Source organism: Triticum aestivum, chromosome 5D (genome assembly GCF_018294505.1).
Source record: "Triticum aestivum cultivar Chinese Spring chromosome 5D, IWGSC CS RefSeq v2.1, whole genome shotgun sequence".
NCBI classification, from domain to species: domain Eukaryota; kingdom Viridiplantae; phylum Streptophyta; class Magnoliopsida; order Poales; family Poaceae; genus Triticum; species Triticum aestivum.
The window spans coordinates 560267731-560294568 of record NC_057808.1 but is presented as its reverse complement, the minus strand read 5'-3'; the positions used below and the strand labels follow the sequence as shown (position 1 = coordinate 560294568).

The following is a 26838-nucleotide window of genomic DNA, read 5'->3' as shown; positions in this document are numbered from 1 at the left end:
GGTCAAGACATGCATGCATGTACCTATCCATCTACCTTCAGCTGAGATCTCTTCTTCTTTGACATGACACGTCAGCATTATCGCTCACACGTCTAACTCCTACTCCATATTTTGTTGCCTTCTTTTTGGGAACAATCCACGTCAGAGTAATTCAAACGTGGTGACTGTCTTTATCCACTACCTGTTTTTCTTGGCAATGGAAAAGCTAGCTATCTAGTGATTTTATCTTGATCTTTTGGCCATATACTAATAACTAAAGTTAGAATATTACAATTAATTTGAGTGCAGTAACCATTGCTTCAATCGAACTATTCAATGCCAATCAACTTGAGTAAGAATATAGCACCTGATACGTGACCGTACATTTTGCAAAACAAAACCCGCCGTTTTACATCCTCCGTCCGCTATCCACACCTTTATCCTGGTCCCTTGAAGCAATTTTTTGTCTTGTTTGTCTGAAAGGAAACGGCCGAAGTGACCCAAACTTGCCGCCTGACATGGCATAAAGATGATGTGGAGAGTATGCATGCTGAGAGAATTGGTAGTAGCGGGGATTAGCTTGTTAAGAATGTAAGATGTGAGATACGTGAGGCATCTGGTGAACTATTCACAACCATTCATTTTGACATGATTCAAACCAAAATATTTTGCCCTTCCAAACCTGCTCAGCCATCGATTTCACAAATGGTTTTCTCAATCCCAACGAAGCTATCTGAATTCTATCACCATGAATGATAAGAAAAGATATAAGAAAGAAAAACAGCGAGCGACCCATCCGTCGTCTTCACGCCTGAGTGCTTGACTTGCATCAGATGGAGTGGTGGCTCCAGCACCATGAAGACATGGACGCCGTGTCCTCGGAGGCGCCAAGCAGCTGCTCGAGGTACTCCGCACCCAGGTCCTCAAGCTCCATCACCACGCCCTCTGGCTGGCCACGCGCGGCCCTTGCCTTCTTGCTCACCGCTGTGGCCTTCCGGCTACGCATGGAGTGCCGCCGCTTGAGTGCGAGCACGGGCGATACGCCATGGGCACGGCCGCAAACGTCGTCAGCGGCGCCCTCGAGAGAGCGCCGGACCTGGTCGGCCGAGAAGTTGAGCACGGCGGCGCCGCCGCGGATGGCGAACGCAGCTTGGTCGTACGCCAGCGCCGCAGCTTCGGGGCTGTCGAACGTGCCCAGCCAGACCCGCACGCCGTTGCGCGTCGAGTCCCGGATCTCGGCCGCGAACTTGCCCCACGGTCGCTTCCGCACTCCGCGGAACGCGCGATCCACACCTAGTGCCACCTTGTCCTCCTCATCGGCCTCTTGATTCACCGGCGCCGTCGTCGGTGCGGCCGCGGCTTGCTGGACCTCGCGGTGCTGGGAGAGCATGTTGAGCAGGAGCATCTCGTCGGCGTCGCTGGTGTCGAACGGAAGCACAGGTGGCGGCGTGGCCGGGGCGCGGTGGTGCCAGGGCGCGGAGTCGGCGGAGCCGGTGGAGGAGCCCGGCGAGTGAAGCGGGAATTCTTCCGCTGCTGCTCGGTGGTGGTTTCGCTGTGTGGTCATGGCACGGCGGGCCAGGAGGTTGTCGACGCCGGTTGTTAGCCGGGGCGACGTAGATGTACAAGACGGAGAAGAAGAGGCCGTGCTACTGGGATTAGAGATGGAGTTGGAGGTTGGAACGGATGGAGGCGCGGCTCCATGGAATTTATACCGGTGGCGCGAAGTTCTTTGAGCAGTGCTGAGACCTGAGAATGATGCAGGGGAGGGTAGAGTTGGAATTATTGGAAAAAAAATGCTCTGCTTCTCTGTCTCCTTGATTGTTTAACTGCAAGTGATGGCGACGTGGAGTTTGCTGGGGCACATTTGTTTTGACATGAATATTATTTTGTTGGTTGAGATAGTGCTAGAAATGGAGATGCAGATTCCAGCAAATTATGGAAACCATAAAAAGACACGGATTCATGAATGTTAAGATCCAAAAATTTGAAATTTCCTGGCACTAGTGGTGACTGTCAAGACAAAAAGAATCCGTCACGACATAGAGTTTTGGTTCCCAAGCTCATATCCACCTCTATGAAGTGTACAATTAAAAAAACAAAATAATTAAAAAAGATTTGAATTATGCTTGCAGTGGACATGTTCAAGTATTAGACATGCCTGTATTTTTCGTGCAGAAATGACATTCGTGGTGCTATGGACTGGAAAACAAAGTCGGTGGTCTACACAAAATGCAATTTTTGAACTTTTATTTTATTTTATTTTTCCCACAAAAGATTTATTTTTTATATCAAATGCAGTAATTTCTTCAGAAAATATTGAACCTAAATATTGCTGCAGGTGAAAAAGGAAAATCAGATTTTTTTTTTTATGTTTTCATATTCACCGTTCATCACGTACATTTGAGATCGGAAGCAAAAGAGCATAATAGGATATGTGAACGATCATGGGGAATTCATACCAATAATATTAATTGAACTTGTGTAGCTGATGAGCTAGCTTATTTAGCAACAATCAAGTGGACGTAGTGCCAAGTGGACCCGACCGGCCACCACCACGTGTGTCTTTCATGAACAATTGGATTAGATTAGAAGAATGTAGGGATCCCAAGAATGTAACACTCCACTGGCACAAAAACATGTGATACATTGTACGTATCTGCGATTAATTTGTCGTGCATGCGTCCGTTGGGGTCCGCTTCCAGAAAGAAAAGGAGGAAATAACGGTAATTTGCGGTTAGGCAGGAGCCGTCAGTCTATAGAACTTTAGACACTCTTTTCTTCTTTTTGGTCAAGTTGCAGGCAAACTCGCCAGCACCGAATGACACCTAGCACACATAGCATATTGGCACGTCGGTTAATCATCCGGATGAAATTCATAGATCAATTTTCTTCCATTCCTTGTAAGCTGTGGTTTAGGTCCAATTCTTCCCCTCAAGGCTCCAACGACCAGCCTATGGAATCCTCCCGCCTCAGCTTCACTTAGTAGTTTAGGTTAGGACGATTATTTTGTCCTCCCAGAGCGGTGCTTGGATGGATGATGGTGTGTCTTCTTTGGGTTGGTCTTCGAGTTTTGATCCTCCACGAGCATATCCGGATAGATTGAATCGACGGAGCTCCGGTGTAGATTCCTATCGTCTCTTTTGTGATGACGAGATGAGGATCTCACATCGTGCGTGTGATACGGCGAGATATGATGATAGGTGCTTTAGGTCGTTTCAAGGGTTCGACTCCGACTCAAGTTTTTTTGGCAATGGTAGTAGCCTAGAGACCTTGATATAATTTTTATTACGTATATGGTTCTTTGACTTAAGGTGAACTTTTATAATAAATTCCGCTTGTCATTGAAAAAAATACACACGAAAATTTGGATACATATGTCGAGTTGTAGAGTGCAATTTTCCACTTCTCCTGTGTAATTAGATAGCTAGCTAGCCAGCCAGGGATATGTGGCGTGTGGTCGTAACATGTGCATACAAGTAGCTCTCAAGGAAAATGCTTGGATCCTTAAAATAAAGCAAGGCACCACTATCTATGTCAACCACATCTCGAAATTCTTCAACCTTTGGATGCTCTTGCATGACTTCCGCCTTGATATGCAAGCGGAAGATGATATCATTTGGAAGCATGCGAACGACGGGATATACACGGCGAGCTCCGCCTACAAGGCTCAAGCGGTGTTCTCGATCACACCTCTCATCGTGCCACCTAGCACGCTGGATAACCTCAACAAGATTGAGAGGGCTTTCCTTTGGTCGGGTGTGGAAAAGACCACGGGAGCCAAATGTAAGGTCAACTGGAATGCGGTTTGCAGACCAAAGGAGTACGGTGGCCTTGGAGTGCTCAATACCGAAAAGTTCGCAAGGGCCTTGCGGTTACGATGGCTATGGTTTGAATGGAAGGAGCCCAAAAAACTTTGGGTTGGCCTTGGCAACCCCTGCACCGTAGAGGACCGTGAGTTCTTCTATGCATCTACGACTATCACCGTCGGGGATGGCGCCAAAACGCCTTTTTGGGACTCCCCTTGGCTTCTTGGTCGTATGCCCAAGGACATCGCACCGCTAATTTTTGAGGCCTCGACAAGAAAGAATTGAAGGGTGCACGAGGCTATCAAGGAGAATGCTTGGATCCTTAAAATAAAGCAAGGCACCACTATCTCTGTCAACCACATCTCGAAATTCTTCAACCTTTGGATGCTCTTGCATGACTTCCGCCTTGATATGCAAGCGGAAGATGATATCATTTGGAAGCATGCGAACGACGGGATATACACGGCGAGCTCCGCCTACAAGGCTCAGTTTCTTGGCTTGACCCTATCCCCCATGGACCGTATGGTTTGGAAGGCTTGGGCACCTCCGAAGATTAAATTCTTTGCTTGGTTGGCCTTGCAAGATAGGATTTGGACAGCCGATCGTCTGGAGAAGCGTGGTTGGCAAAACTGTGGCCTTTGCTCGCTTTGCAAGAGGGAACAAGAAACGGGGACACATCTCTTCTTCAAGTGTCGCTACACGCTTAGGCTTTGGAGATTGATCATAGAGCAGCTTGGACTTGCACACATGGACACCTCCGAGTGGCACTTGGATGAAACCGTCAACGCGTGGTGGCAAAAAAGAACCGACAATAATAGTCCTAACCGAGACGCAAGGGCCTCCCTCACCATGCTCGTTTCTTGGGTAATTTGGAACGAGAGAAACGCCCGCGTTTTCCGCCACAAAAGCGCACCACCGACGATTCTTCTTACCAACATTTTAGAAGATGCAAAACTATGGGTGACCACCGGCGCAAAGAAACTAGGGAACATAATAGTGTCCGAGTAATTGCCATGCCGCATTTGTGAGTGCGTTGTAAAAAACTCTAAACTATTCTCTCCCTTATTTAATTGAAGAGGCAAATCTTTTGCCTTCGTTTAAAAAAAAAAGGTAGCTAGACAAGCAGCTAGTCGCTGTCTGCTGCTAATCGCGGGTCCGATAGGCACAACTGAATGTGTAGCAAAGCTAGCTAGGACAAGCACGTTTGTCTTCTATTTGGTATTGCCCAAAATGCCCTTAATTTATTAGGAAGGAACCTCGAAACTTTCCTTATCCATTTCAGACATGGCAACCTTCTACTCCATCTTGACTTGTCACATTCTATTCCAATGTGACGTCACTCATGACAAATTCCAGTTTTGACCAAATAATTCATTCTGACCAGAATGGTCAGAACACCAATATAAGTTTCTCAGCAGGCCACATACGCATAGCTGAAGGAGGCAATAAGCTGAGACTAGCACAATAATTAATCTGGGGCACTGTAAGGTAAACCTGGCTAGTACAAAGTTGAGACACTTATTTTGGGACGAAGAGAGTATTATATTACTCCCACCAATTCAAAGCAAAGTGTCGCAGTCTTAAACCGAGGTTAGTTCAAAACTGCGACATTTATGATGGATAGGAGGTAGTACTATTCTTGGAGATAGGTAATTAAGGTATAGAACAAAGAAGAAGGTCCGCAAGAAGCTCGCTGAAGAGTGGTCGAGGAAGGTTCCGATTAAGAATGCATGAAGGAGGTTGGGTTCATCACCCCAGATAGAAGCTTCTCATCTGATGTTGCATGCATGGTGCCATGCATATGCATAATCAACAGCACATGCACTATTTGCTGCAGCTTAATGCATGCATACATGCTGCCACCTTAAGATTCACTACTTCCACTGTTTTTATTTATTCTGCATAATAATTTATTAATACCTAAACTACCAAATAAATATCATTAGGTTTATCACTGAATATATTTCACATCATATATACTTGTTTTTCTGGGGAACATCATTTATACTTGTTATTGTCCATATTGTTTTGCATAAAGCTGGTAAAGTTTGACTTAGGACAAAGCTAGCACGCAGAGTAAATAATAATAGAGGAAGTATCTTGGGCATACGTGTAGATATACAGATGGATGTTTCGATGAAACTAAGTCTAGACTAATGCAAATTAACTAAGCACTTTTACTGAGCTTTTCTTGCTATTTTAGTTAGCTTAATTAGCTTTTTCCTCCTTTTGTTTTGCTCTATTTATGTATTATACATTATATATATATATATATATACTGATGACAATACCACAAAACAATTGATCTATGGTGCAGAGCATCAAAAAAGATAGTCGTACTACTAGTATATATAAAAAGTATAATGGATAAATAGAGGAGCAAAACAAAAGGAGGAAAAAGCTAGCTAAGCTAACTAAAATAGCAAGAAAGGCTCAGTGTATTTCAGTTCTGGGCAACACAATGAAAATGGATCACAATTTAGAGTATATCCAGGCATGAAAGCAAGCAACATGCTTCTTCCTAATTATGTGACTAAGCATGTTCTGATCTTCCTTGAGGGAGTGCTTCCATGCTTGAAGCGATGGAGTTGCATTCGTGAAGATCTTACCATTTCTCTGTAGCCAGATGTTCAGGGTGCTCCATGGGAATGGACAAGAGAACGTTCACAAACTGAAATACCCCTATGCATGTCAATGGTTAGCAAATGTCAGCAATTCAGAGCAAAATCACAATGCCACTAGGGCTGCAGCAATGTTTCCCGGGTATTATGATTGCATAAGCAGCAAGAATAGCTGCTCATGTGAAATCCTTTTCTTTTGAGCCGGGCTTTAGAGTTTATTCTATCATGTAGCACCAACCAGAAGAAGATTTTTCTTCTTCAGACTATTAGTGATCTTCCAAATATGCCTGGATAACATAGTGTTGGGGAAGGCAGTAATTTCAAAAAAATTCCTACGAACACGCAAGATCCATCTAGGTGATGCATAGCAACGAGCGGGAGAGTGTGTCCACGTACCCTCGTAGACCGAAAGCGGAAGCGTTAAGTAACGCGGTTGATGTAGTCGAACGTCTTCGCGATCCAACCGATCAAGTACCGAATGCACGGCACCTCCGCAATCTGCACACGTTCAGCTCGGTGACGTCCCTCGAACTCTAGATCCAGCTGAGGCCGAGGGAGAGTTCCTTCAGCACGACGGCCTGGTGACGGTGATGATGAAGTTACCGGCGCAAGGCTTCTCCTAAGCACTACAACGATATGACCGAGGTGGAAATCTGTGGAGGGGGGCACCGCACACGGCTAAGAAATCAACTTGTGTGTCTATGGGGTGCCCCCTCCCCCGTATATAAAGGAGGGGAGGAGGGGGTCAGCCGGCCTCATGGGGCGCGCCCCAAGGGGGGGAATCCTACTTGTACTAGGAGTAGGTTCCCCCCTTTCCTAGTCCAACTAGGAGGGGAAAGAAAGAGGAAGAGGAAGAGAAGGAAAGCCCCCCCCCCCCAATTCGGATTGGGCTTGGGGGGCGCGCGCCTCCACCTGGCCGCCTCCTCCTCTCTTCCACTAAAGCCCATGAAGGCCCATTAACCTCACGGGGGGTTCCGGTAACCCTCCGGTACTCCGAAAAATGCCCGAACCTATCCGAAACCTTTTCGGTGTCCAAACATAACCTTCCAATATATCAATCTTTATGTCTCGACCATTTCGAGACTCCTCGTCATGTCCGTGATCACATCCGGGACTCCGAACAACCTTCGGTACATCAAACCACATAACTCACAATACATATCGTCATCGAACGTTAAGCGTGCGGACCCTACGGGTTCGAGAACTATGTAGACATGACCAAGACACCTCTCCGGTCAATAACCAATAGAGGAACCAGGATGCTCATATTGGCTCCTACATATTCTACGAATATTTTTATCGGTCAAACCACATAACAACATACATTGTTCCCTTTGCCATCGGTATGTTACTTGCCCGAGAGTCGATCGTCGGTATCCTCATACCTAGTTCAATCTCGTTACCGGCAAGTCTCTTTACTCGTTCCGTCATGCATCATCCCATAACTAACTCATTAGTCACATTGCTTCCAAGGCTTATAGTGATGTGCATTTTCGAGAGGGCCTAGAGATACCTCTCCGATACTCGGAGTGACAAATCCTAATCTTCATATATGCCAACCCAACAAATACCTTTGGAGACACCTGTAGAGCACCTTTATAATCACCCAGTTACGTTGTGACGTTTGATAGCACACAAGGTGTTCCTCCGGTGTTCTTGACCGCTGTCCAGTGATCCACTCCTGGATTACTTTGGTACCTCCCTAATAAACTTATAGCAAGGCACACACCAGGTCTGGTACACAGCATTGCATACATGATAGAACCTATGGCTGAGGCATAGGGAATGACTTTCATTTTCTCTCTATCTTCTGCAGTGATCGGGCATTGAGTCTGACTCAACTTCACACCTTGTAACACAGGCAAGAACCCTTTCTTTGCTTGACCCATTTTGAACTTCTTCAAAACTTTATCAAGGTATGTGCTTTGTGAAAGTCCAATTAATCGTCTTGATCTATCTCTATAGATCTTGATACCCAAAATATAAGCAGCTTCACCTAGGTCTTTCATAGAAAAACTTTTATTCAAGTATCCTTTTATGCTACCTAGAAATTCTATATCATTTCCAATCAACAATATGTCATCCACATATAATATTAGAAATGCTACAAAGCTCCCACTCACTTTCTTGTAAATACAGGCTTCTCCAAATGTCTGTATAAAACCATATGCTTTGATCACACTATCAAAACGTTTATTCCAACTTCGAGATGCTTGCACCAGTCCATAAATGGATCGCCGGAACTTGCACACTTTGTTAGCATCCTTTGGATTGATAAAACCTTCGGGTTGCATCATATACAACTCTTCTTCCAGAAATCCATTCAGGAATGCAGTTTTAACATCCATTTGCCAAATTTCATAATCATAAAATGCGGCAATTGCTAACATGATTCAGACGGACTTAAGCATCACTACGGGTGAGAAGGTCTCATCATAGTCAATTCCTTGAACTTGTCGAAAACCTTTCGCAACAAGTCGAGCTTTGTAGACAGTAATATTACCGTCAGCGTCAGTCTTCTTCTTGAAGATCCATTTATTCTCTATGGCTTTCCGATCATCGGGTAAGTCAACCAAAGTCCACACTTTGTTCTCATACATGGATCCCATCTCAGATTTCATGGCCTCAAGCCATTTCACGGAATCTGGACTTATCATCGCTTCCTCATAGTTCGTAGGCTCGTCATGGTCAAGTAACATGACTTCCAGAACAGGATTACCGAACCACTCTGGTGCGGATCTTACTCTGGTTGACCTACGAGGTTCGGTAGTAACTTGATCAGAAGCTTCATGATCATTATCATTAGCTTCCTCACTAATTGGTGTAGGAATAACAGGAACTGATATCTGTGATGAACTACTTTCCAATAAGGGAGTAGGTACAGTTACCTCATCAAGTTCTACTTTCCTCCCACTCACTTCTTTTAAGAGAAACTCCTTCTCTAGAAAGGATCCATTCTTAGCAACGAATATTTTGCCTTCGGGTCTGTGATAGAAGGTATACCCAACAGTCTCCTTTGGGTATCCTATGAAGACACATTTCTTCGATTTGGGTTCGAGCTTATCAGGTTGAAGCTTTTTCACATAAGCATCGCAGCCCCAAACTTTAAGAAATGACAACTTGGGTTTCTTGCCAAACCACAGTTCATATGGTGTCGTCTCAACGGATTTAGATGGTGCCCTATTTAACGTGAATGCAGCCGTCTCTAAAGCATAACCCCCAAACGATAGCGGTAAATCAGTAAGAGACATCATAGATCGCACCATATCTAATAAAGTGCGGTTACGACCACACCATTACGCTGTGGTGTTCCGGGTGGCATGAGCTGCGAAACTATTCCATATTGTTTCAAATGAAGACCAAACTCGTAACTCAAATATTCTCCTCCACGATCAGATCATAGAAACTTTATTTTCTTGTTACGATGACTTTCCACTTCACTCTGAAATTCTTTGAACTTTTCAAATGTTTCAGACTTATGTTTCATCAAGTAGATATACCCATATCTACTTAAATCATCTGTGAAGGTAAGAAAATAACGATACCGCCGCTGGCCTCAACACTCATCGGACCACATACATCAATATGTATTATTTCCAACAAGTCTGTTGCTCGCTCCATTATTCCGGAGAACGGAGTCTTAGTCATCTCTTGCCATGAGGCATGGTTCGCAAGCATCAAGTGATTCATAATCAAGTGTTTCCAAAAGCCCATCAGCATGGAGTTTCTTCATGCGCTTTACACCAATATGACCCAAACGGCAGTGCCACAAATAAGTTGCACTATCATTATTAAAATTATATCTTTTGGCTTCAATACTATGAATATGTGTGTCACTCCTATCGAGATTCAACAAAAATAGACCACTCATCAAGGGTGTATGACCATAAAAGATATTACTCACATAAATAGAACAACCATTATTCTCTGATTTAAATGAATAACCGTCTCGTATCAAACAAGATCCAGATATAATGTTCATGCTTAATGCTGGCACCAAATAACAATTATTCATGTCTAAACATAATCCCGAAGGTAGATGTAGAGGTAGCATGCTGACGGCGATCACATCGACTTTGGAACCATTTCCCACGCGCATCGTCACCTCGTCCTTAGCCAATCTTCGCTTAATCCGTAGTCCATGTTTCGAGTTGCAAATATGAGCAACAGAACCAGTATCAAATACCCAGGCACTACTGCGAGCATTAGTAAGGTACACATCAATAACATGTATATCAAATATACCTTTCACTTTGCCATCCTTCTTATCCGCCAAATACTTGGGGCAGTTCCGCTTCCAGTGACCAGTCACTTTGCAGTAGAAGCACTCAGTCTCAGGCTTAGGTCCAGACTTGGGCTTCTTCACTTGAGCAGCAACTTGCTTGCCGTTCTTCTTGAAGTTCCCCTTCTTCCCTTTACCCTTTTTCTTGATGCTCCTTCTTGATTTCTACCTCCGCAGCCTTTAGCATTGCGAAGAGCTCGGGAATTGTCTTATCCATCCCTTGCATATTATAGTTCATCACGAAGCTTTTGTAGCTTGGTGATAGTGATTGAAGAACTCTGTCAATGACACTATCAACCGGAAGATTAACTCCCAGTTGAGTCAAGTGATTATGATACCCAGACATTTTGAGTATATGTTCACTGACAGAACTATTCTCCTCCATTTTGCAGCTGTAGAACTTATTGGAGACTTCATATCTCTCAATCCGGTCATTTGCTTGAAATATTAACTTCAACTCCTAGAACATCTCATATGCTCCATGACGTTCAAAACGTTGTTGAAGTCCCGGTTCTAAGCCGTAAAGCATGGCACACTGAACTATCGGGTAGTCATCAGCTTTGCTCTGCCAGGCGTTCACAACGTCCGGCGTTGCTCCTGCAGCGGGTCTTGCACCTAGCGGTGCTTCCAGGACGTAATTCTTCTGTGTAGCAATGAGGATAATCCTCAAGTTACGGACCCAGTCCATGTAGTTGCTACCATCATCTTTCAACTTAGCTTTCACTAGGAACGCATTAAAATTCAAAGGAACAGTAGCACTGGCCATTGAACTACTACAACATAGACATGCAAAATACTATCAGGTACTAAGTTCATGATAAATTAAAGTTCAATTAATCATATTACTAAAGAACTCACACTTAGATAGACATCCCTCTAATCATCTAAGTGATCACGTGATCCAAATCAACTAAACCATGTCTGATCATCACGTGAGATGGAGTAGTTTTCAATGGTGAACATCACTATGTTGATCATATCCACTATATGATTCACGCTCGACCTTTTGGTCTCAGTGTTCCGAGGCCATATCTGCATATGCTAGGCTCGTCAAGTTTAACCCGAGTATTCTGCGTGTGTAAAACTGGCTTGTACCCGTTGTATGTGAACGTAGAGCTTATCACACCCGATCATCACGTGGTGTCTCGGTATGACGAACTGTCGCAACGGTGCATACTCAGGGGGAACACTTATACCTTGAAATTTAGTGAGATATCATCTTATAATGCTACCGCCGAACTAAGAAAAATAAGATGCATAAAGGATAAACATCACATGCAATCAATAGAAGTGATATGATATGGCCATCATCATCTTGTGCCTTTGATCTCCATCTCCAAAGCACCGTCATGATCACGCACTACAAGAAATATGTCAACCAGTGACCTTCTGTCAGTGACCCTGGAAGAATTGGTCATAGATCTATGACCATTTGAGACCAATTGGTCAAAAGCTGTTCGGGGGGCTCCAAACCCTAAACTATAACGACCATTTTGGTCAGAAAGGTCGTAATTTCCTTACATGAAATGGTCATAAAGCAGATAGCACTGGTCCGCTGCCTTATTTCTAGCTGATCACGACCAATATAGATGGTCATAACCTTGTAAATTGTGGTGGTTTGCTATGACTAGGCGCCACCTCATCAGTTTTGCCTATGTGTCATGTCCATGTGGCAATTTTTGCCCCAGGTTGTGAAGCAACCTATATTTCTGTCAATCCCAAAATTCCCAAAGAAATATCATAAATTCTTTGGGTCATATCTTTGTCAAATATGTAAAAAACCTTCCTTGCCTAGTTCAAAAATAATTCAACAATATTCATTTTCCTATTTTGTTCAGAACAACACTTTGTGAAGGAAGTACCACTTTGGCATGTCCAAATAGTATCCATTTTCTACGGTGCTTTCCTATGCCCAAATAACCATCCTCCACCAAATGCCACCTCAATCCATTCATTATTTTGAGCACAGCTTCAACATTCGTATTTATGTCCAGTGTGGTACTTTGCAAAGCAAGTACCACCTAGGCTCCTCCTTTTGAGCTGAAAATTTGTGAAGACGGTCTTCTTAGTAACTGATCATCCTCAGCCAAAACTCACGCCCATTAGCCAAGTACATTTCCCGTACCACTAATCAAACACTTGGCTGCTAATTCATGTTTGAGCATCGATCGGTCTCCTCGTGAGAATCTTATATTGTAATTTTCTTCCTAGCACCTACCTGGGGAGTGCCCAACCCACTAGACATGCCTAGGCCGCCCAGAACACATGGCAACGCCACGGTCACGCGGTGACCACGCGGCGGGCATGCGAGTTTACGCGCTCTAGAGTTGGGGCCCTCGGCTACCGCCCAAACCTCGATGTATCGCCACCAAACCATGTATTTATGATTAAATAGGTACTTATGTAGCTAGAAATGATTTTTGGAAAAAATAAATAGCAAACTATGAGGCAGCTGCAGTTCAAATTTGACCCGCTTCCAACTGAATCGACGAAAATTTGTCTTTTTCACGAGAGGTGGATCAAAACTTTTTACACCCAACCATTTTGTCAATTGTGCATTAAATATGTCCTAGTATTTTATAAAATTGATTTGGTCCAATTTTGCAACAATTATTTGGGAGGTCCTTCACAAAAAAACCTTCCTTTGGGCACTCGAAAAATGAAAAATGGTTTTTCCGTCCAAAGAAAATGAAAACTTTCTTAGGCAACATTGTTTGCCATTCCATTATGCACCCTTGTGCACAATATGAGATCATTTGAACAAACTATGCCATGAATGTGGCCATAAGATTGATCATTTGGCTTGAAAGCCATTGATCTCCACACGTGATAGCTCGTTTCTGAAAACACTTTTTTAAAATAATTACCGTATTACAAGTTTGTTACTTTTCCTGGGAACTTGGCCACGTATAATGACACAATGCGAAGGTTTCCCAATTTTCTGATTTTTATTGAATTTTTTATGCCCGTTTCAAAATGCGGTCAAAACGGCGGGATGACCGTTCCTAGCTAGTGGTTGAATCTTGGAATTTTTTTGGTGTTTCTCTGATTAAATAGATACTTATGTACCTATAAATGATTTTTGGAAAAAATAAGTACCAAACTACAAGGCAGCTACAGGTCAAATTTGACCCGCTTCCACGTGAATCGGCGGAAATTTGTCTTTTTACGAGAGGTGGATCAAAACTTTTTACACACAACCATTTTGTCAATTGTGCATTAAATATGTCCTAGTATTTTATAAAATTGATTTGGTCCAATTTTGCAACAATTATTTGGGAGGTCCTTCACCAAAAAACCTCCTTTTGGGCACTCAAAAAATGGAAAATGGTTTTTTCGTCCAAAGAAAATGAAAACTTCCTTAGGCAACATTGTTTGCCATTCCAATATGCACCCTTGTGCACAATATGAGATCATTTGAACAAACTATGCCATGAATGTGGCCATAAGATTGATCATTTGGCTTGAAAGCCATTGATCTCCACACGTGATAGCTCGTTTCTCAAAACAATTTTTTAAAATAATTGTCGTATTACAAGTTTGCTATTTTTCCTGGGAACATGGCCACATATAATGACACAATGCGAAGGTTTCCCAATTGTTTGATTTTTTTGGAATTTTTTATGCCTGTTTCAAAATGCGGTCAAAACGGCGGGAATGACCGTTCCTAGCTAGTGGTTGAATCTTGGATTTTTTTGGTATTTATCTGATTAAATAGATACTTATGTACCTATAAATGATTTTTGGAAAAAATAAATACCAAACTACAAGGCAGCTACAGTTCAAATTTGAGCCGCTTCCAGCTGAATCGGCTGAAATTTGTCTTTTTTCACGAGAGGTGGATCAAAACTTTTTACACACAACCATTTTGTCAACTGTGCATTAAATATGTCCTAGTATTTTATAAAATTGATTTGGTCCAATTTTGCAACAATTATTTGGGAGGTCCTTCACAAAAAAACCTCCTTTTGGGCACTCAAAAAATGGAAAATGGTTTTTTCGTCCAAAGAAAATGAAAACTTCCTTAGTCAACATTGTTTGCCATTCCAATATGCACCCTTGTGCACAATATGAGATCATTTGAACAAACTATGCCATGAATGTGGCCATAAGATTGATCATTTGGCTTGAAAGTCATTGATCTCCACACGTGATAGCTCGTTTCGCAAAACACCTTTTTAAAATAATTGCCGTATTACAAGTTTGTTATTTTTCCTGGGAACTTGGCCACATATAATGACACAATGCGAAGGTTTCCCAATTTTTTTATTTTTTGGAATTTTTTATGCCTGTTTCAAAATGCGGTCAAAACGGCGGGAATGACCGTTCCTAGCTAGTGGTTGAATCTTGGAATTTTTTTGGTATTTATCTGATTAAATAGATACTTATGTACCTATAAATGATTTTTGGAAAAAATAAATACCAAACTACAAGGCAGCTACAGTTCAAATTTGAACCGCTTCCAACTGAATCGGCGGAAATTTGTCTTTTTCACGAGAGGTGGATCAAAACTTTTTACACACAACCATTTTGTCAATTGTGCATTAAATATGTCCTAGTATTTTAGAAAATTGATTTGGTCCAATTTTGCAATAATTATTTGGGAGGTCCTTCACAAAAAAACCTCCTTTTGGGCACTCGAAAAATGGAAAATGGTTTTTTCGTCCAAAGAAAATGAAAACTTCCTTAGGCAACATTGTTTGCCATTCAAATATGCACCCTTGTGCACAATATCAGATCATTTGAACAAACTATGCCATTAATGTGGCCATAAGATTGATCATTTGGCTTGAAAGCCATTGATCTCCACACGTGATAGCTCGTTTCTGAGAACACTTTTTTAAAATAATTGTCGTATTACAAGTTTGTTATTTTTTCTGGGAATTTGGCCATATATAATGACACAATGCGAAGGTTTCCCAATTTTTTTTAATTTTTTTAATTTTTTATGCCCGTTTAAAATGCGGTCAAAACGGCGGGAATGACCGTTCCTAGCTAGTGGTTGAATCTTGAATTTTTTTGGTGTTTCTCTGATTAAATAGATACTTATGTACCTAGAAATGATTTTTGGAAAAAATAAATACCAAACTACAAGGCAGCTACAGTTCAAATTTGACCCGCTTCCAACTGAATCGGCGAAAATTTGTCTTTTTCACGAGAGGTGGATCAAAACTTTTTACACCCAACCATTTGGTCAATTGTGCATTAAATATGTCCTAGTATTTTAGAAAAATGATTTGGTCCAATTTTGCAACAAATATTTGGTAGGCCCTTCACAATTAAACCCATTTTGGGCACTCGAAAAATGGAAAATTGAGTTTTCGTCTAAAGAAAATGAAAACTTTCTTAGACAACATTGTTTGGCATTTGAAGATGCACTCTTGTGCAAAATATGAGATCAATATTTGATTTTTTTCATGTGAAAAAGTAGAAGAAAAACAAAAGAAAAAACACAATTATATGTGCTCTATTCCCATTGGTGGAATTCGTTGTCACACGGATCGATGACATGGCGACCATCCATCCATCCATCTCTCCACACCACATCCATCCATCCATTTATGTACAGAAAAAAAGAAAATGGAAAAGAAAACCCCACCCGCATCCACCTACCCAAACCCTACCCAGATCGCATCGATCCCCTCCTCCCATCGCACCCCTCCTCCCCCCATCTCCTCATCGCCGCCATCGACGACGCTCCCCTCGATCCCTCCCACCGCCGTCTCCCTCCCTCAGATCAAGCTCCCCCACCCCTCTCCCTCCCTCCTCTCGAAGCTCCCGCGTCCCACCGCCACGCACCGTGCTCCTCTGCAGCTTCTGCAGCGACGCAGCCGCCGCTGACTACCACGCCACCTCCTCCCTTCCAGATCGCGGCCGCCACCTCCCTCCGGCGGAGCACGCCGCCGTCCATGGCATCCCCCACGCCCTACTCCTCTCGCCCACCCGGCACCCTTCCTCCTCCAAGAAAGCAAAGCTGCACCCTCTCCCCTCGGATCCATGGCGCTGCTCAGCACCGGCGGCCGCGGGCTCTCTCCCATCGGCGCACCCGCTAGCCTCGGCTGGGCCCCGGACGAGCAGCCGCGCGGATGACGACCATCACCGACACCCTCCAGGTAGGCACCCGGTGAATCCCCGGTTCACCGCGCGGCCCTAATCCTGCTTGGAGCTCCCTCGTTTGACTTGCTCTCCTGCTCTCGCAGATGATGTCGGAGGCGGCTCCCGGTGGACTGGAGCGCACAGAGTGGTCGGAGGTCGTCGCGCTCGGCGATGTGGTGTCCAGGCAGGCCACCGTCGGTGAGTCTGAAACCGGACTAAATTCCCTAGACTAATTTTGTGCGCTGGGCTGACAGTCATTCGCGTGCATTCAGAGCTGTTAGGGTCTTTCTGGGTGATCGTTGATCCGTTTCAGTTGCTTGGCATGCCCGATAGGATCACAAATTAAGGAAAATTTAGGTGTTTTATCTGAATTTAGTATTTTATACTTGCTCAAGAAGCCAATTAGTTGCAGTACATATGCTTTGGCCGCTGTATGCAGTCGAGGTAAGTTATCTGTATTTTGTTTCTGTCTAGTGCTCACTGCTGCAATTCATGCAGTCCTTATGGTTGTGTGATACTGCTTTTTTGCTGGTGATTTATCTCTGGCCGTGTTCACTTATTGTTTTTTTTGCCTGTTTTCGATGTAGCTGGGATGGTCTGGAGCGGAGACTTGCCTGGTGTGGAAACGCTCAAGGAGAACATTGCTGCGTATTTCAACGTCCTGCAGGGTTTCCTTTTGGCCTGCCATGGAAGCACGGTCGGTGCCGGTCCTACGCTTCACAAGTATATCACTAGTTCTGCAAAAGGCGTGGTGGATGCCAGCTTCTCGTTGTTCAAGCTTGCTGTTTCTACCTATGGTATGTGATATCCAACATCCTGATGCAGCTTATCTCTAGATCCTGCCATTTATCTATAGAAGGTGAAGCAACTTGGGTGATGGGTAACTAACATGACTAAACTTGCTGATCTAATCTTCATATAGCTGAAGTGGAAACTAGTAACTTGCATATCTGGTGGTATTGGTTGTTTGTTTTATTGTGATTTTGTTTCATGAATGTGCAAATGTGTTCCTTAAACAATGCATCAGTTGTCCCCTTAAACAAAAAAGGAAGTGTTGGTTTCATAATACTCACAATCAACAGATCAATTTTAGTACTTCTGTTTGTTACTATTTGCCACCAGTAAGAACAATCACAATGTATTTTGCACGCTCTAGTTTAATTGCCCGCGAAACTGGTTGTCAACTTCACCCATGATCGCACGCAGCTTTGGATGCTCCACCTCACTGCCCTGCTTACCACCAGGAATATGCTCAACCCAGGGGTTCCGTTCCACTCATGGTCAACTTTTTCAATAGGTCCCTTCTGCCTGGCGCTTGTTGATTTCTACCAGTTGCTTTCATGAGCATGCTTATTTGGGTACCAGGATGCATTTCTAGCAGACTTCCCATTTCTTTTTCTACCTTGTTCTAATATCTGGCTACATTGTACTCCACGTATTATTTCTTGTACCAAGCTACTCATAAATCCAACATGCAGACTAGTGAAGTCCAGCCAATAGAAAGCTGCCACCATAACCTCTATTTGCATGCCTCGTTACTTAGCTTGGAAGAATGACTAGACACGTATGCATTCTAATGATCACATACATGTATCTAGTTCTCCTCATAAAATATTTGCATGCATGACAAAGCTCCAACACGTACACTCTCATGCTTACTTATATTAGAAGCATTCTGTAGAAGACAAACTACTATATGCTAGTCTTACTTACACTGTGTGTGTGGGGCACTCTCCTTTAATTTTCTAGCATGTTAAATTTAACATTCTAATATATTTTGCTGCTAGTGTCCATTTAGCAGTTTTTTTACTATGTTTCTACCAAGATGGTTCAGCCATTTGTTTGTTTTCCTGCAGCGAAGTGCGGCTGGACGACCGAGGCTGCTATTCTGCCTTGATGTGCACACAAAGAGTTCCTGGACCTGACTTGAAGCAAGGATACCTGCGGCTGCAAGCCAACAATATCTGAAGACAGGTGCTGCTTGTCTATGTTCTCAGCATAGCTATAGGCTGCCATGTCTTTTCCACTTTCCTTTTCGCTTTCTGTAATGCTAATTTGACGGTCAGCCTATAGTTATGCGAAGAACATCGGCAAGCAGCACCTGTCTTCAGACATACACTGCCATGTCTTGTTCCATTAATCACCTAGTGCTCCTGTTAGTGACATTCATCTAGTATTTTATTTTGCAAAGCATGCAATGGTTTGGAGTACTTGGTCATGGCCTGATGGAACCTACATGTCGTTACTACAGCAGCTAGAAGCAATCCATTTTATTAAAAGCATTCTGGTTAGCATTTGGTCATGGCATCACTTTGATGTTCTGTTTGTTTTAAATCTGGTTGCAAGTTTACTATTTTACCATAACCATTATCTTACGTTTTTGGCATTGAGCATTGGTGGATCTCAACAGCTATATGATGAATACACATCATGATATATACTTGATGAATCTGCCTGCTACATCTCAACTTGTGTATCTGTTTTGGTATCTCTTCCACTGTGTATCTATTTTCTTGTATGAGTGGGTATCTCATCTTAACTAGTTGGAGAACAAAAAGCATGGTACTAGCTAGCTCAATTTGTGTTATCATTCTAAATAAATGTCATTTTCTTGAATGGTTTGTTCATAATATATTTGCCTCAGTTTTTCTAATTCTTCTCTCATTCATGTAACAGGGTGACAGAGGAAGCCATGTTGCCGTTTTTTTGGTTCCCAGCCTTGACTATGGCTGTCCAGCGAGTCCGGCATGTCGTCATTTTCTTGTAAAGCAGTATTGTATCACACTTGTAGAGCTCATTACACATGTAGATCTTGTAAAGTACTGTATTACACATGGTCATATGTATTGGCAACGTGATCCGGTTGCTCTTATTTGAAGTATCATGTGTGCTTTTGTCTGCCAAGTTAAATACTAGTTGAAATATGAAGAATATGAGCCTGATAGATGGGACTCACTTACCAGACCCAAACCTGACAACTGGGACCCATCTGACTGGTGGACCCATTTAATAAAAAAAGGAAATTAAAATTATTTAGATGAAAAGGCCAAGGCCCAATAATAAAAAAGGCTGCAATGTTGGGCCAGGCCCATGACCAAAAATTGACAGAAAAATATATATAAAGGCTGAATTAATGGGCTGGGCCCATGTAGAAAACCGAATTGGACCGGGCTGATTCTTGTGCCACATCAGCTTGCCACGTTGGATGCCTACGCGGCCTGGGGAGGTTGCTAGTGACCAAAATTTTGGTCGAAGAACCAACGACCTTTTACAGAAGGTCGTTAATTTCAGTTTACGACCGCCGGCTTTTGACCTTCTGTTTTTGGTCAAAAAAAGGCCGCAAATGAAAAACTATGACCTTTCAGCGGCCAACAGTGAGGGTCACTAGTTGAAATATGAAGAATATGAGCGGCTTGACACCTTGATCTCCATCGAAGCATCGTTGTCATCTCGTCAATTATTGCTTCTACGACTATCGCTACCGTTTAGTGATAAAGTAAAGCAATTACATGGCGATTGCATTTCATATAATAAAGCAACAACCATAAGGCTCCTGCCAATTGCCGATAACTTCTACAAAACATGATCATCTCATACAACAATTTATATATCATCACGTCTTGACCATATCACATTACAACATGCCCTGCAAAAACAAGTTAGACGTCCTCTACTTGTTGTTGCAAATTTTACGTGGCTGCTACGGGCTAAGCAAGAACCGTTCTTACCTACGCATCAAAACCACAATAATTTTTTGTCAAGTGTGCTGTTTTAACCTTCAACAAGGACCGGGCGTAGTCACACTCGATTCAACTAAAGTTGGAGAAACAGACACCCACTAGCCACCTGTGTGCGAAGCACGGTGGTAGAACCAGTCTCATGAATGCGGTCATGTAATGTTGGTCTGGGCCGATTAATCCAACAATACAGCCGAATCAAAGTATGACATGCTGGTAAGCAGTATGACTATTATCGCCCACAACTCTTTATGTTCTACTCGTGCATATAACATCTACCCATAGACCTGGCTCGGATGCCACTGTTGGGGAACACAGTAATTTCAAAAAAATTCCTACGAACACGCAAGATCCATCTACGTGATGCATAGCAACGAGCGGGAGAGTGTGTCCATGTACCCTGGTAGACCGAAAGCGGAAGCGTTAAGTAATGTGGTTGATGTAGTCGAATGTCTTCGCGATCCAACTGATCAAGTACCGAACGCACGACACCTCCGCGATCTGCACACGTTCAGCTCGGTGACGTCCCTCGAACTCTAGATCCAGCTGAGGCCGAGGGAGAGTTCCGTCAGCATGACGGCGTGGTGACGGTTATGATGAAGTTACCGGCACAGGGCTTCTCCTAAGCACTACAACGATATGGCCGAGCTGGAAATCTGTGGAGGGGGGCACTGCACACAGCTAAGAAATGAACTTGTGTTTCTATGGGGTGCCCCCTGATACGTCTCCAACGTATCTTTAATTTTTGATTGCTTCATGCTATATTATATTCTGTTTTGGATGATTAATGGGCTTTGTTATACACTTTTATATTATTTTTGGGACTAACCTATTAACCGGAGGCCCAGCCCAGATTGCTATTTTTTGCCTATTTCAGTGTTTCGCAGAAAAAGAATATCAAACGGAGTCCAAACGGAATGAAACCTTCGGGAACGTGATTTTTGGAACAAACGTGATCCAGACGACTTGGACCCTACGTCAAGAAAGCAACCAGGAGAGCACGAGGCAGGGGGCGCGCCTACCCCCCTAGGCGCGCCCTCCACCCTCGTGGGGCCCATGTTGCTCCACCGACGTACTTCTTCCTCCTATATATACCTACGTACCCCCAAACCAACAGAAGCATCCACGAAAACCTAATTCCACCGCTGCAACCTTCTGTACCCGTGAGATCCCATCTTGGTGCCTTTTCCAGCGTCCTGCCGGAGGGGGCATTGATCACGGAGGGCTTCTACATCAACACCATAGCCTCTCCGATGATGTGTGAGTAGTTTACCTGAGACCTTCGGGTCCATAGTTATTAGCTAGATGGCTTCTTCTCTCTCTTTGGATCTCAATACAAAGTTCTCCATGATTCTCGTGGAGATCTATTCGATGTAATCTTCTTTTGCGGTGTGTTTGTTGAGACCGATGAATTGTGGGTTTATGCTCAAGTTTATCTATGAACAATATTTGAATCTTCTCTGAATTCTTTTATGTATGATTGGTTATCTTTGCAAGTCTCTTCAAATTATCAGTTTCGTTTGGCCTACTAGAATGATCTTTCTTGCAATGGGAGAAGTGCTTAGCTTTGGGTTCAATCTTGCGCTGTCCTTTCCCAGTGACAGTAGGGGCAGCAAGGCACGTATTGTATTGCTGCCATCGAGGATAACAAGTTGGGGTTTATATCATATTGCATGAGTTTATCCCTCTACGTCATGTCATCTTGCTTAAATCATTACTATGTTCTTATGAACTTAATACTCTAGATGCATGCTGGATAGCGGTCGATGTGTGGAGTAATAGTAGTAGATGCAGGCAGGAGTCGGTCTACTTGTCTCGGACATGATGCCTATATACATGATCATACCTATATATTCTCATAATTATGCTCAATTCTATCAATTGCTCAACAGTAATTTGTTCACCCACCGTAATACTTATGCTCTCAAGAGAAGCCACTAGTGAAACCTATGGCCCCCGGGTCTATTTTCCATCATATTAATCTTCCAACACTTAGCTACTTTTATTGCCTTTTATTTTACTTTGCATCTTTATTATAAAAATACCAAAAATATTATCTTATCATATCTATCAGATCTCACTTTCGTAAGTGACCATGAAGGGATTGACAACCCCTTTATTGCGTTGGTTGTGAGGTTTTTATTTGTTTGTGTAGGTGCGAGGGACTCGTGCGTGGCCTCCTATTGGATTGATACCTTGGTTCTCAAAACTGAGGGAAATACTTACGTTGCTTTACTGCATCACCCTTTCCTCTTCAAGGGAAAACCAACGCAGTGCTCAAGAGGTAGCAAGAAGGATTTCTGGTGCCGTTGCCGGGGAGTCTACGCAAAAGTCAACATACCAAGTACCCATCACAAACTCTTATCCCTCGGATTACATTATTTGCCATTTGCCTCTCGTTTTCCTCTCCCCCACTTCACCCTTGCCGTTTTATTCGCCTTCTTCCCGTATGCCTCTTTGTTTGTGTTTCCACGTGCCTTCTATTTGCTTGCATCTTTGCTTGCTAAAAATCTATTGATATGGATCCACTTAAAGTGTTCTACTTGGATCATCTTCAATCCTTATGCGCTCGTGCTGAAACCCCAACTAGCCTAGTTGATGGGAAATCGTTAGATGAGCATGCTCATTTTGTGCGTCACCGTTTGTCTGAAAAACGGAAACTCTTATGGAATCAAATAAACAAATTGATGTGTTATGCTTGGAATCTTTGTGAAATTTTTGATATTACTTGTTGCTCTAAGAACCCTAAAAAACACCTTCCCTACCTATGTGAGTTTAATGAAAATAAAATCCTATCTTCTCATGCAAAGGGTGTTTATAGTTACTACGATATCGAACAAATTGAAGAATTTGTTGCTTTTAAGGGTTCTTATGAAGTTGCTTCTTTGTTTGAAAAGTATGATATTACTCTCTACGAATCTGAAAATCTTGACATACTTAAATATTGCTATGAAAACTATGCTCATAATGTCTATGTCAAAGAATATATTGAAAGAATGACCGTTGCTTCGGAAGAAAATAATGATATGCATGAATCTATAGATAATTATGATTCCGATGATTTTATTAAAATATCCCTTGATGAACATGATGCTTGCTATTCTTGTGGCCATGATGCCAATATTTATGAAGATGAATTTGCTATAGTTCCGTATGTTAAACATGAGATTGTTGCTATTGCACCCATACTTGATAGTTCCTTCGATGAAAAGCATGATTGCAATGATTTTATTATAAATTCTATTAATGTCAATTGTGCTAATAATATACAAAACCCTAAGCTTGGGGATGCTAAGATTGCTATGTCTACTACTTATTGCAATGATCATGATTGGGGTGATTCTTCTTATGATCTTGAAAATTTATTTAAGCCCCATGATGAACATGAGATTGATAATAGTGTTTCCAATATTATTGAAAGTGGGTTTGGAAGAGTGTCAACTTTAGATCCCACATATTTGGATTTTGATCAATCTTATGAATTTTTTGATAAAAGTGGGTTTGGAGAGGTCATGATTTTAGTTAATGTTAATCCCACTATTTTGGAAGAGTGTCAACTTTGCATGCATGTGGATCGTGTTGAAAATACTTTATGTGATAGCTATTTTGTTAAATTTGTTTATGATCCCACATGTAATTATTATGAGAGAGGAAAATATGGTTGTAGAAATTTTCATGTTACTAAATTACCTCTCGTTATGTTGAGATTGCTTTCTGCTTCCTTGCATATGCTAGTATTTGCTTGTCTTGATAATTTGTTTGCCTATAAGATGCCTATGAATAGGAAGTATGTTAGACTTAGATGTGTTTTTCACATGCTATATGATGCTCTCTTTGCGCTTCAATTCTTGTCTTTCGTGTGAGCATCGTTGAAATTTCAATGCCTAGCTAGGGGCGTTAAACGATAGCGCTTGTTGGGAGGCAACCCAATTTTATTTTTAGTTTTTTGCTTTTTGCTTCTGTTTAGAAAATAATCTTTGATCTAGCCTCTGGTTAGGATTATTTTTATGTTTTAATTAGTGTTTGTGCCAAGTTAAACCTATAGGATCTTCTTGGATGATAGTTACTTGATCTTGCTGACAATTCCAGAAACTTTCTGTTGACGAAAACAATTGTTACAAATTACCAGAACGTGATATAATATTGATTCCAATTGCAGCAGATCAATAAACAAATTATTTAGGTCTTCCTATTTTGGCTGAATTTTTAGAGTTCCAGAAGTTTGCGTTAGTTACAGATTACTACAGACTGTTCTGTTTTTGACAGATTCTGTTTTTCGTGTGTTGTTTGCTTATTTTGATGAATCTATGGCTAGTAAAATAGTTTAAACCATAGAGAAGTTGGAATACAGTAGTTTTAACACCAATATAAATAAAGAATGAGTTCATTACAGTACCTTGAAGTGGTGTTTTGTATTCTCTAACGGAGCTCACGAGATTTTCTGTTAAGTTTTGTGTTGTGAAGCTTTCAAGTTTTGGGTAATAGATTTGATGGATTATGGAACAAGGAGTGGAAAGAGCCTAAGCTTGGGGATGCCCATGGCACCCCAAGATAATCTAAGGACACAAAAAAGCCAAAGCCTGGGGATGCCCCAGAAGGCATCCCCTCTTTCGTATACTTCCATCGGTAACTTTACTTGGAGCTATATTTTTATTCACCACATGATATGTGTTTTGCTTGGAGTGTCTTGTATTATTTGAGTCTTTATTAGTTAGTTTGCCACAATCATCTTTGCTGTAGACACCTTTTGAGAGACACACACATGATTCGGAATTTATTAGAATACTCTATGCGCTTCGCTTATATCTTTTGAGCTATATAGTTTTTGCTCTAGTGCTTCACTTATATCTTTTAGAGCACGGCGGTGGTTTTGTTTTATAGAAACTATTATTCTCTCATGCTTCACTTATATTATTTTGATTGTCTTAAACAGCATGGTAATTTGCTTAAATTGGGAAATTAATCCTAATATGTTAGGTATTGAAGACTAGTAAAAAACTTTCTTATGAGTGTGTTGAATACTAAGAGAAGTTTGATGCTTGATGTTTGTTTTGAGATATGGAGGTAGTGATATTAAAGTTGTGCTAGTTGAGTAGTTGTGGAATTGAGAAATACTTGTGTTGAAGTTTGCAAGTCCCATAGCATGCACGTATGGTAAACGTTATGTAACAAATTTGAAACATGAGGTGTTCTTTGATTGTCTTCCTTATGAGTGGCGGTCGGGGACGAGCGATGGTCTTTTCCTACCAATCTATCCCCCTAGGAGCATGCGCGTAATGCTTGGTTTTTGATGACTTGTAGATTTTTGCAATAATATGTGAGTTCTTTATGACTAATGTTGAGTCTATGGATTATACGCACTCTTACCCTTCCATCATTGCTAGCCTCTTCGGTACCGTGCATTGCCCTTTCTCACATTGAGAGTTGGTGCAAACTTCGCCGGTGCATCCAAACCCCGTGATATGATACGCTCTGTCACACATAAACCTCCTTATATCTTCCTCAAAACAGCCACCATACCTACCTATTATGGCATTTCCATAGCCATTCCGAGATATATTGCCATGCAACTTTCCACCGTTCCGTTTATCATGACACGTTCATCATTGTCATATTGCTTTGCATGATCATGTAGTTGACATCGTATTTGTGGCAAAGCCACCGTTCATAATTTTTCATACATGTCACTCTTGATTCATTGCCTATCCCGGTATACCGCCGGAGGCATTCATATAGAGTCATACTTTGTTCTAGTATCGAGTTGTAAATAAATAGAAGTGTGATGATCATCATTCATAGAGCATTGTCCCAAAAAAAAGAGAAAGGCCAAAAAAAGGAAGGCCCAAAAAATATATATATATAAATAAAAAGGGACAATGCTACTATCCTTTTTTTTCCACACTTGTGCTTCAAAGTAGCACCATGATTTTCATGATAGAGAGTCTCTTGTTTTGTCACTTTCATATACTAGTGGGAATTTTTCATTATAGAACTTGGCTTGTATATTCCAACAATGGGCTTCCTCAAATGCCCTAGGTCTTCGTGAGCAAGCAAGTTGGATGCACACCCACTTAGTTTCTTTTGTTGAGCTTTCATGCATTTATAGCTCTAGTGCATCTGTTGCATGGCAATCCCTACTCCTTGCATTAACATCAATCGATTGGCATCTCCATAGCCCGTTGATTAGCCGCGTTCATGTGAGACTTTCTCCTTTTTTTTGTCTTCTCCACATAACCCCCATCATTATATTCTATTCCACCCATAGTGCTATATCCATGGCTCACGCTCATGTATTGCGTGAAGGTTGAAAAGGTTTG

General features: G+C 42.2%; 2 protein-coding genes across 4 annotated transcripts; one reads left to right on the top strand and one right to left on the bottom strand.

The window, feature by feature from the left end:
• Nucleotides 1–599: 599 nt before the first annotated feature.
• On the bottom strand, nt 600–1643 carry LOC123126228 (ethylene-response factor C3). Its single transcript, XM_044546607.1, has one exon. The coding sequence runs from the start codon at nt 1541–1543 to the stop codon at nt 809–811; it is 735 nt and encodes a 244-aa protein (XP_044402542.1). The 5' UTR covers nt 1544–1643; the 3' UTR covers nt 600–808.
• Nucleotides 1644–16341: 14698 nt separating this feature from the next.
• Nucleotides 16342–19662, top strand: LOC123123891 (uncharacterized). 3 transcript variants are annotated; one of them, XM_044544528.1, is made up of 5 exons: nt 16342–16801; nt 16889–16982; nt 17372–17581; nt 18646–18758; nt 19461–19662. In XM_044544528.1, the coding sequence occupies exons 1-4, from the start codon at nt 16775–16777 to the stop codon at nt 18750–18752; spliced, it is 438 nt and encodes a 145-aa protein (XP_044400463.1). In that variant the 5' UTR covers nt 16342–16774; the 3' UTR covers nt 18753–18758; nt 19461–19662. The 3 variants fall into 3 exon arrangements, 2 of the variants coding, with proteins under 2 accessions (XP_044400463.1, XP_044400465.1); XR_006460885.1 differs by having other exon boundaries at nt 16348–16801; nt 18641–18758; XM_044544530.1 differs by having other exon boundaries at nt 16348–16801; nt 18641–19662.
• The last annotated feature ends 7176 nt before the right edge of the window (nt 19663–26838 follow it).

Bases quoted from the DNA above. Each gene is read 5' to 3' on its own strand.
- LOC123126228 (XM_044546607.1), bottom strand. From the start codon at position 1,543: ATGACCACACAGCGAAACCACCACCGAGCAGCAGCGGAAGAATTCCCG.
- LOC123123891 (XM_044544528.1), top strand. From the start codon at position 16,775: ATGACGACCATCACCGACACCCTCCAG. The intron at 16,802-16,888 runs GTAGGCACCCGG...CTGCTCTCGCAG, and splicing joins CCATCACCGACACCCTCCAG to ATGATGTCGGAGGCGGCTCC. The intron at 16,983-17,371 runs GTGAGTCTGAAA...TTTTCGATGTAG, and splicing joins GTCCAGGCAGGCCACCGTCG to CTGGGATGGTCTGGAGCGGA.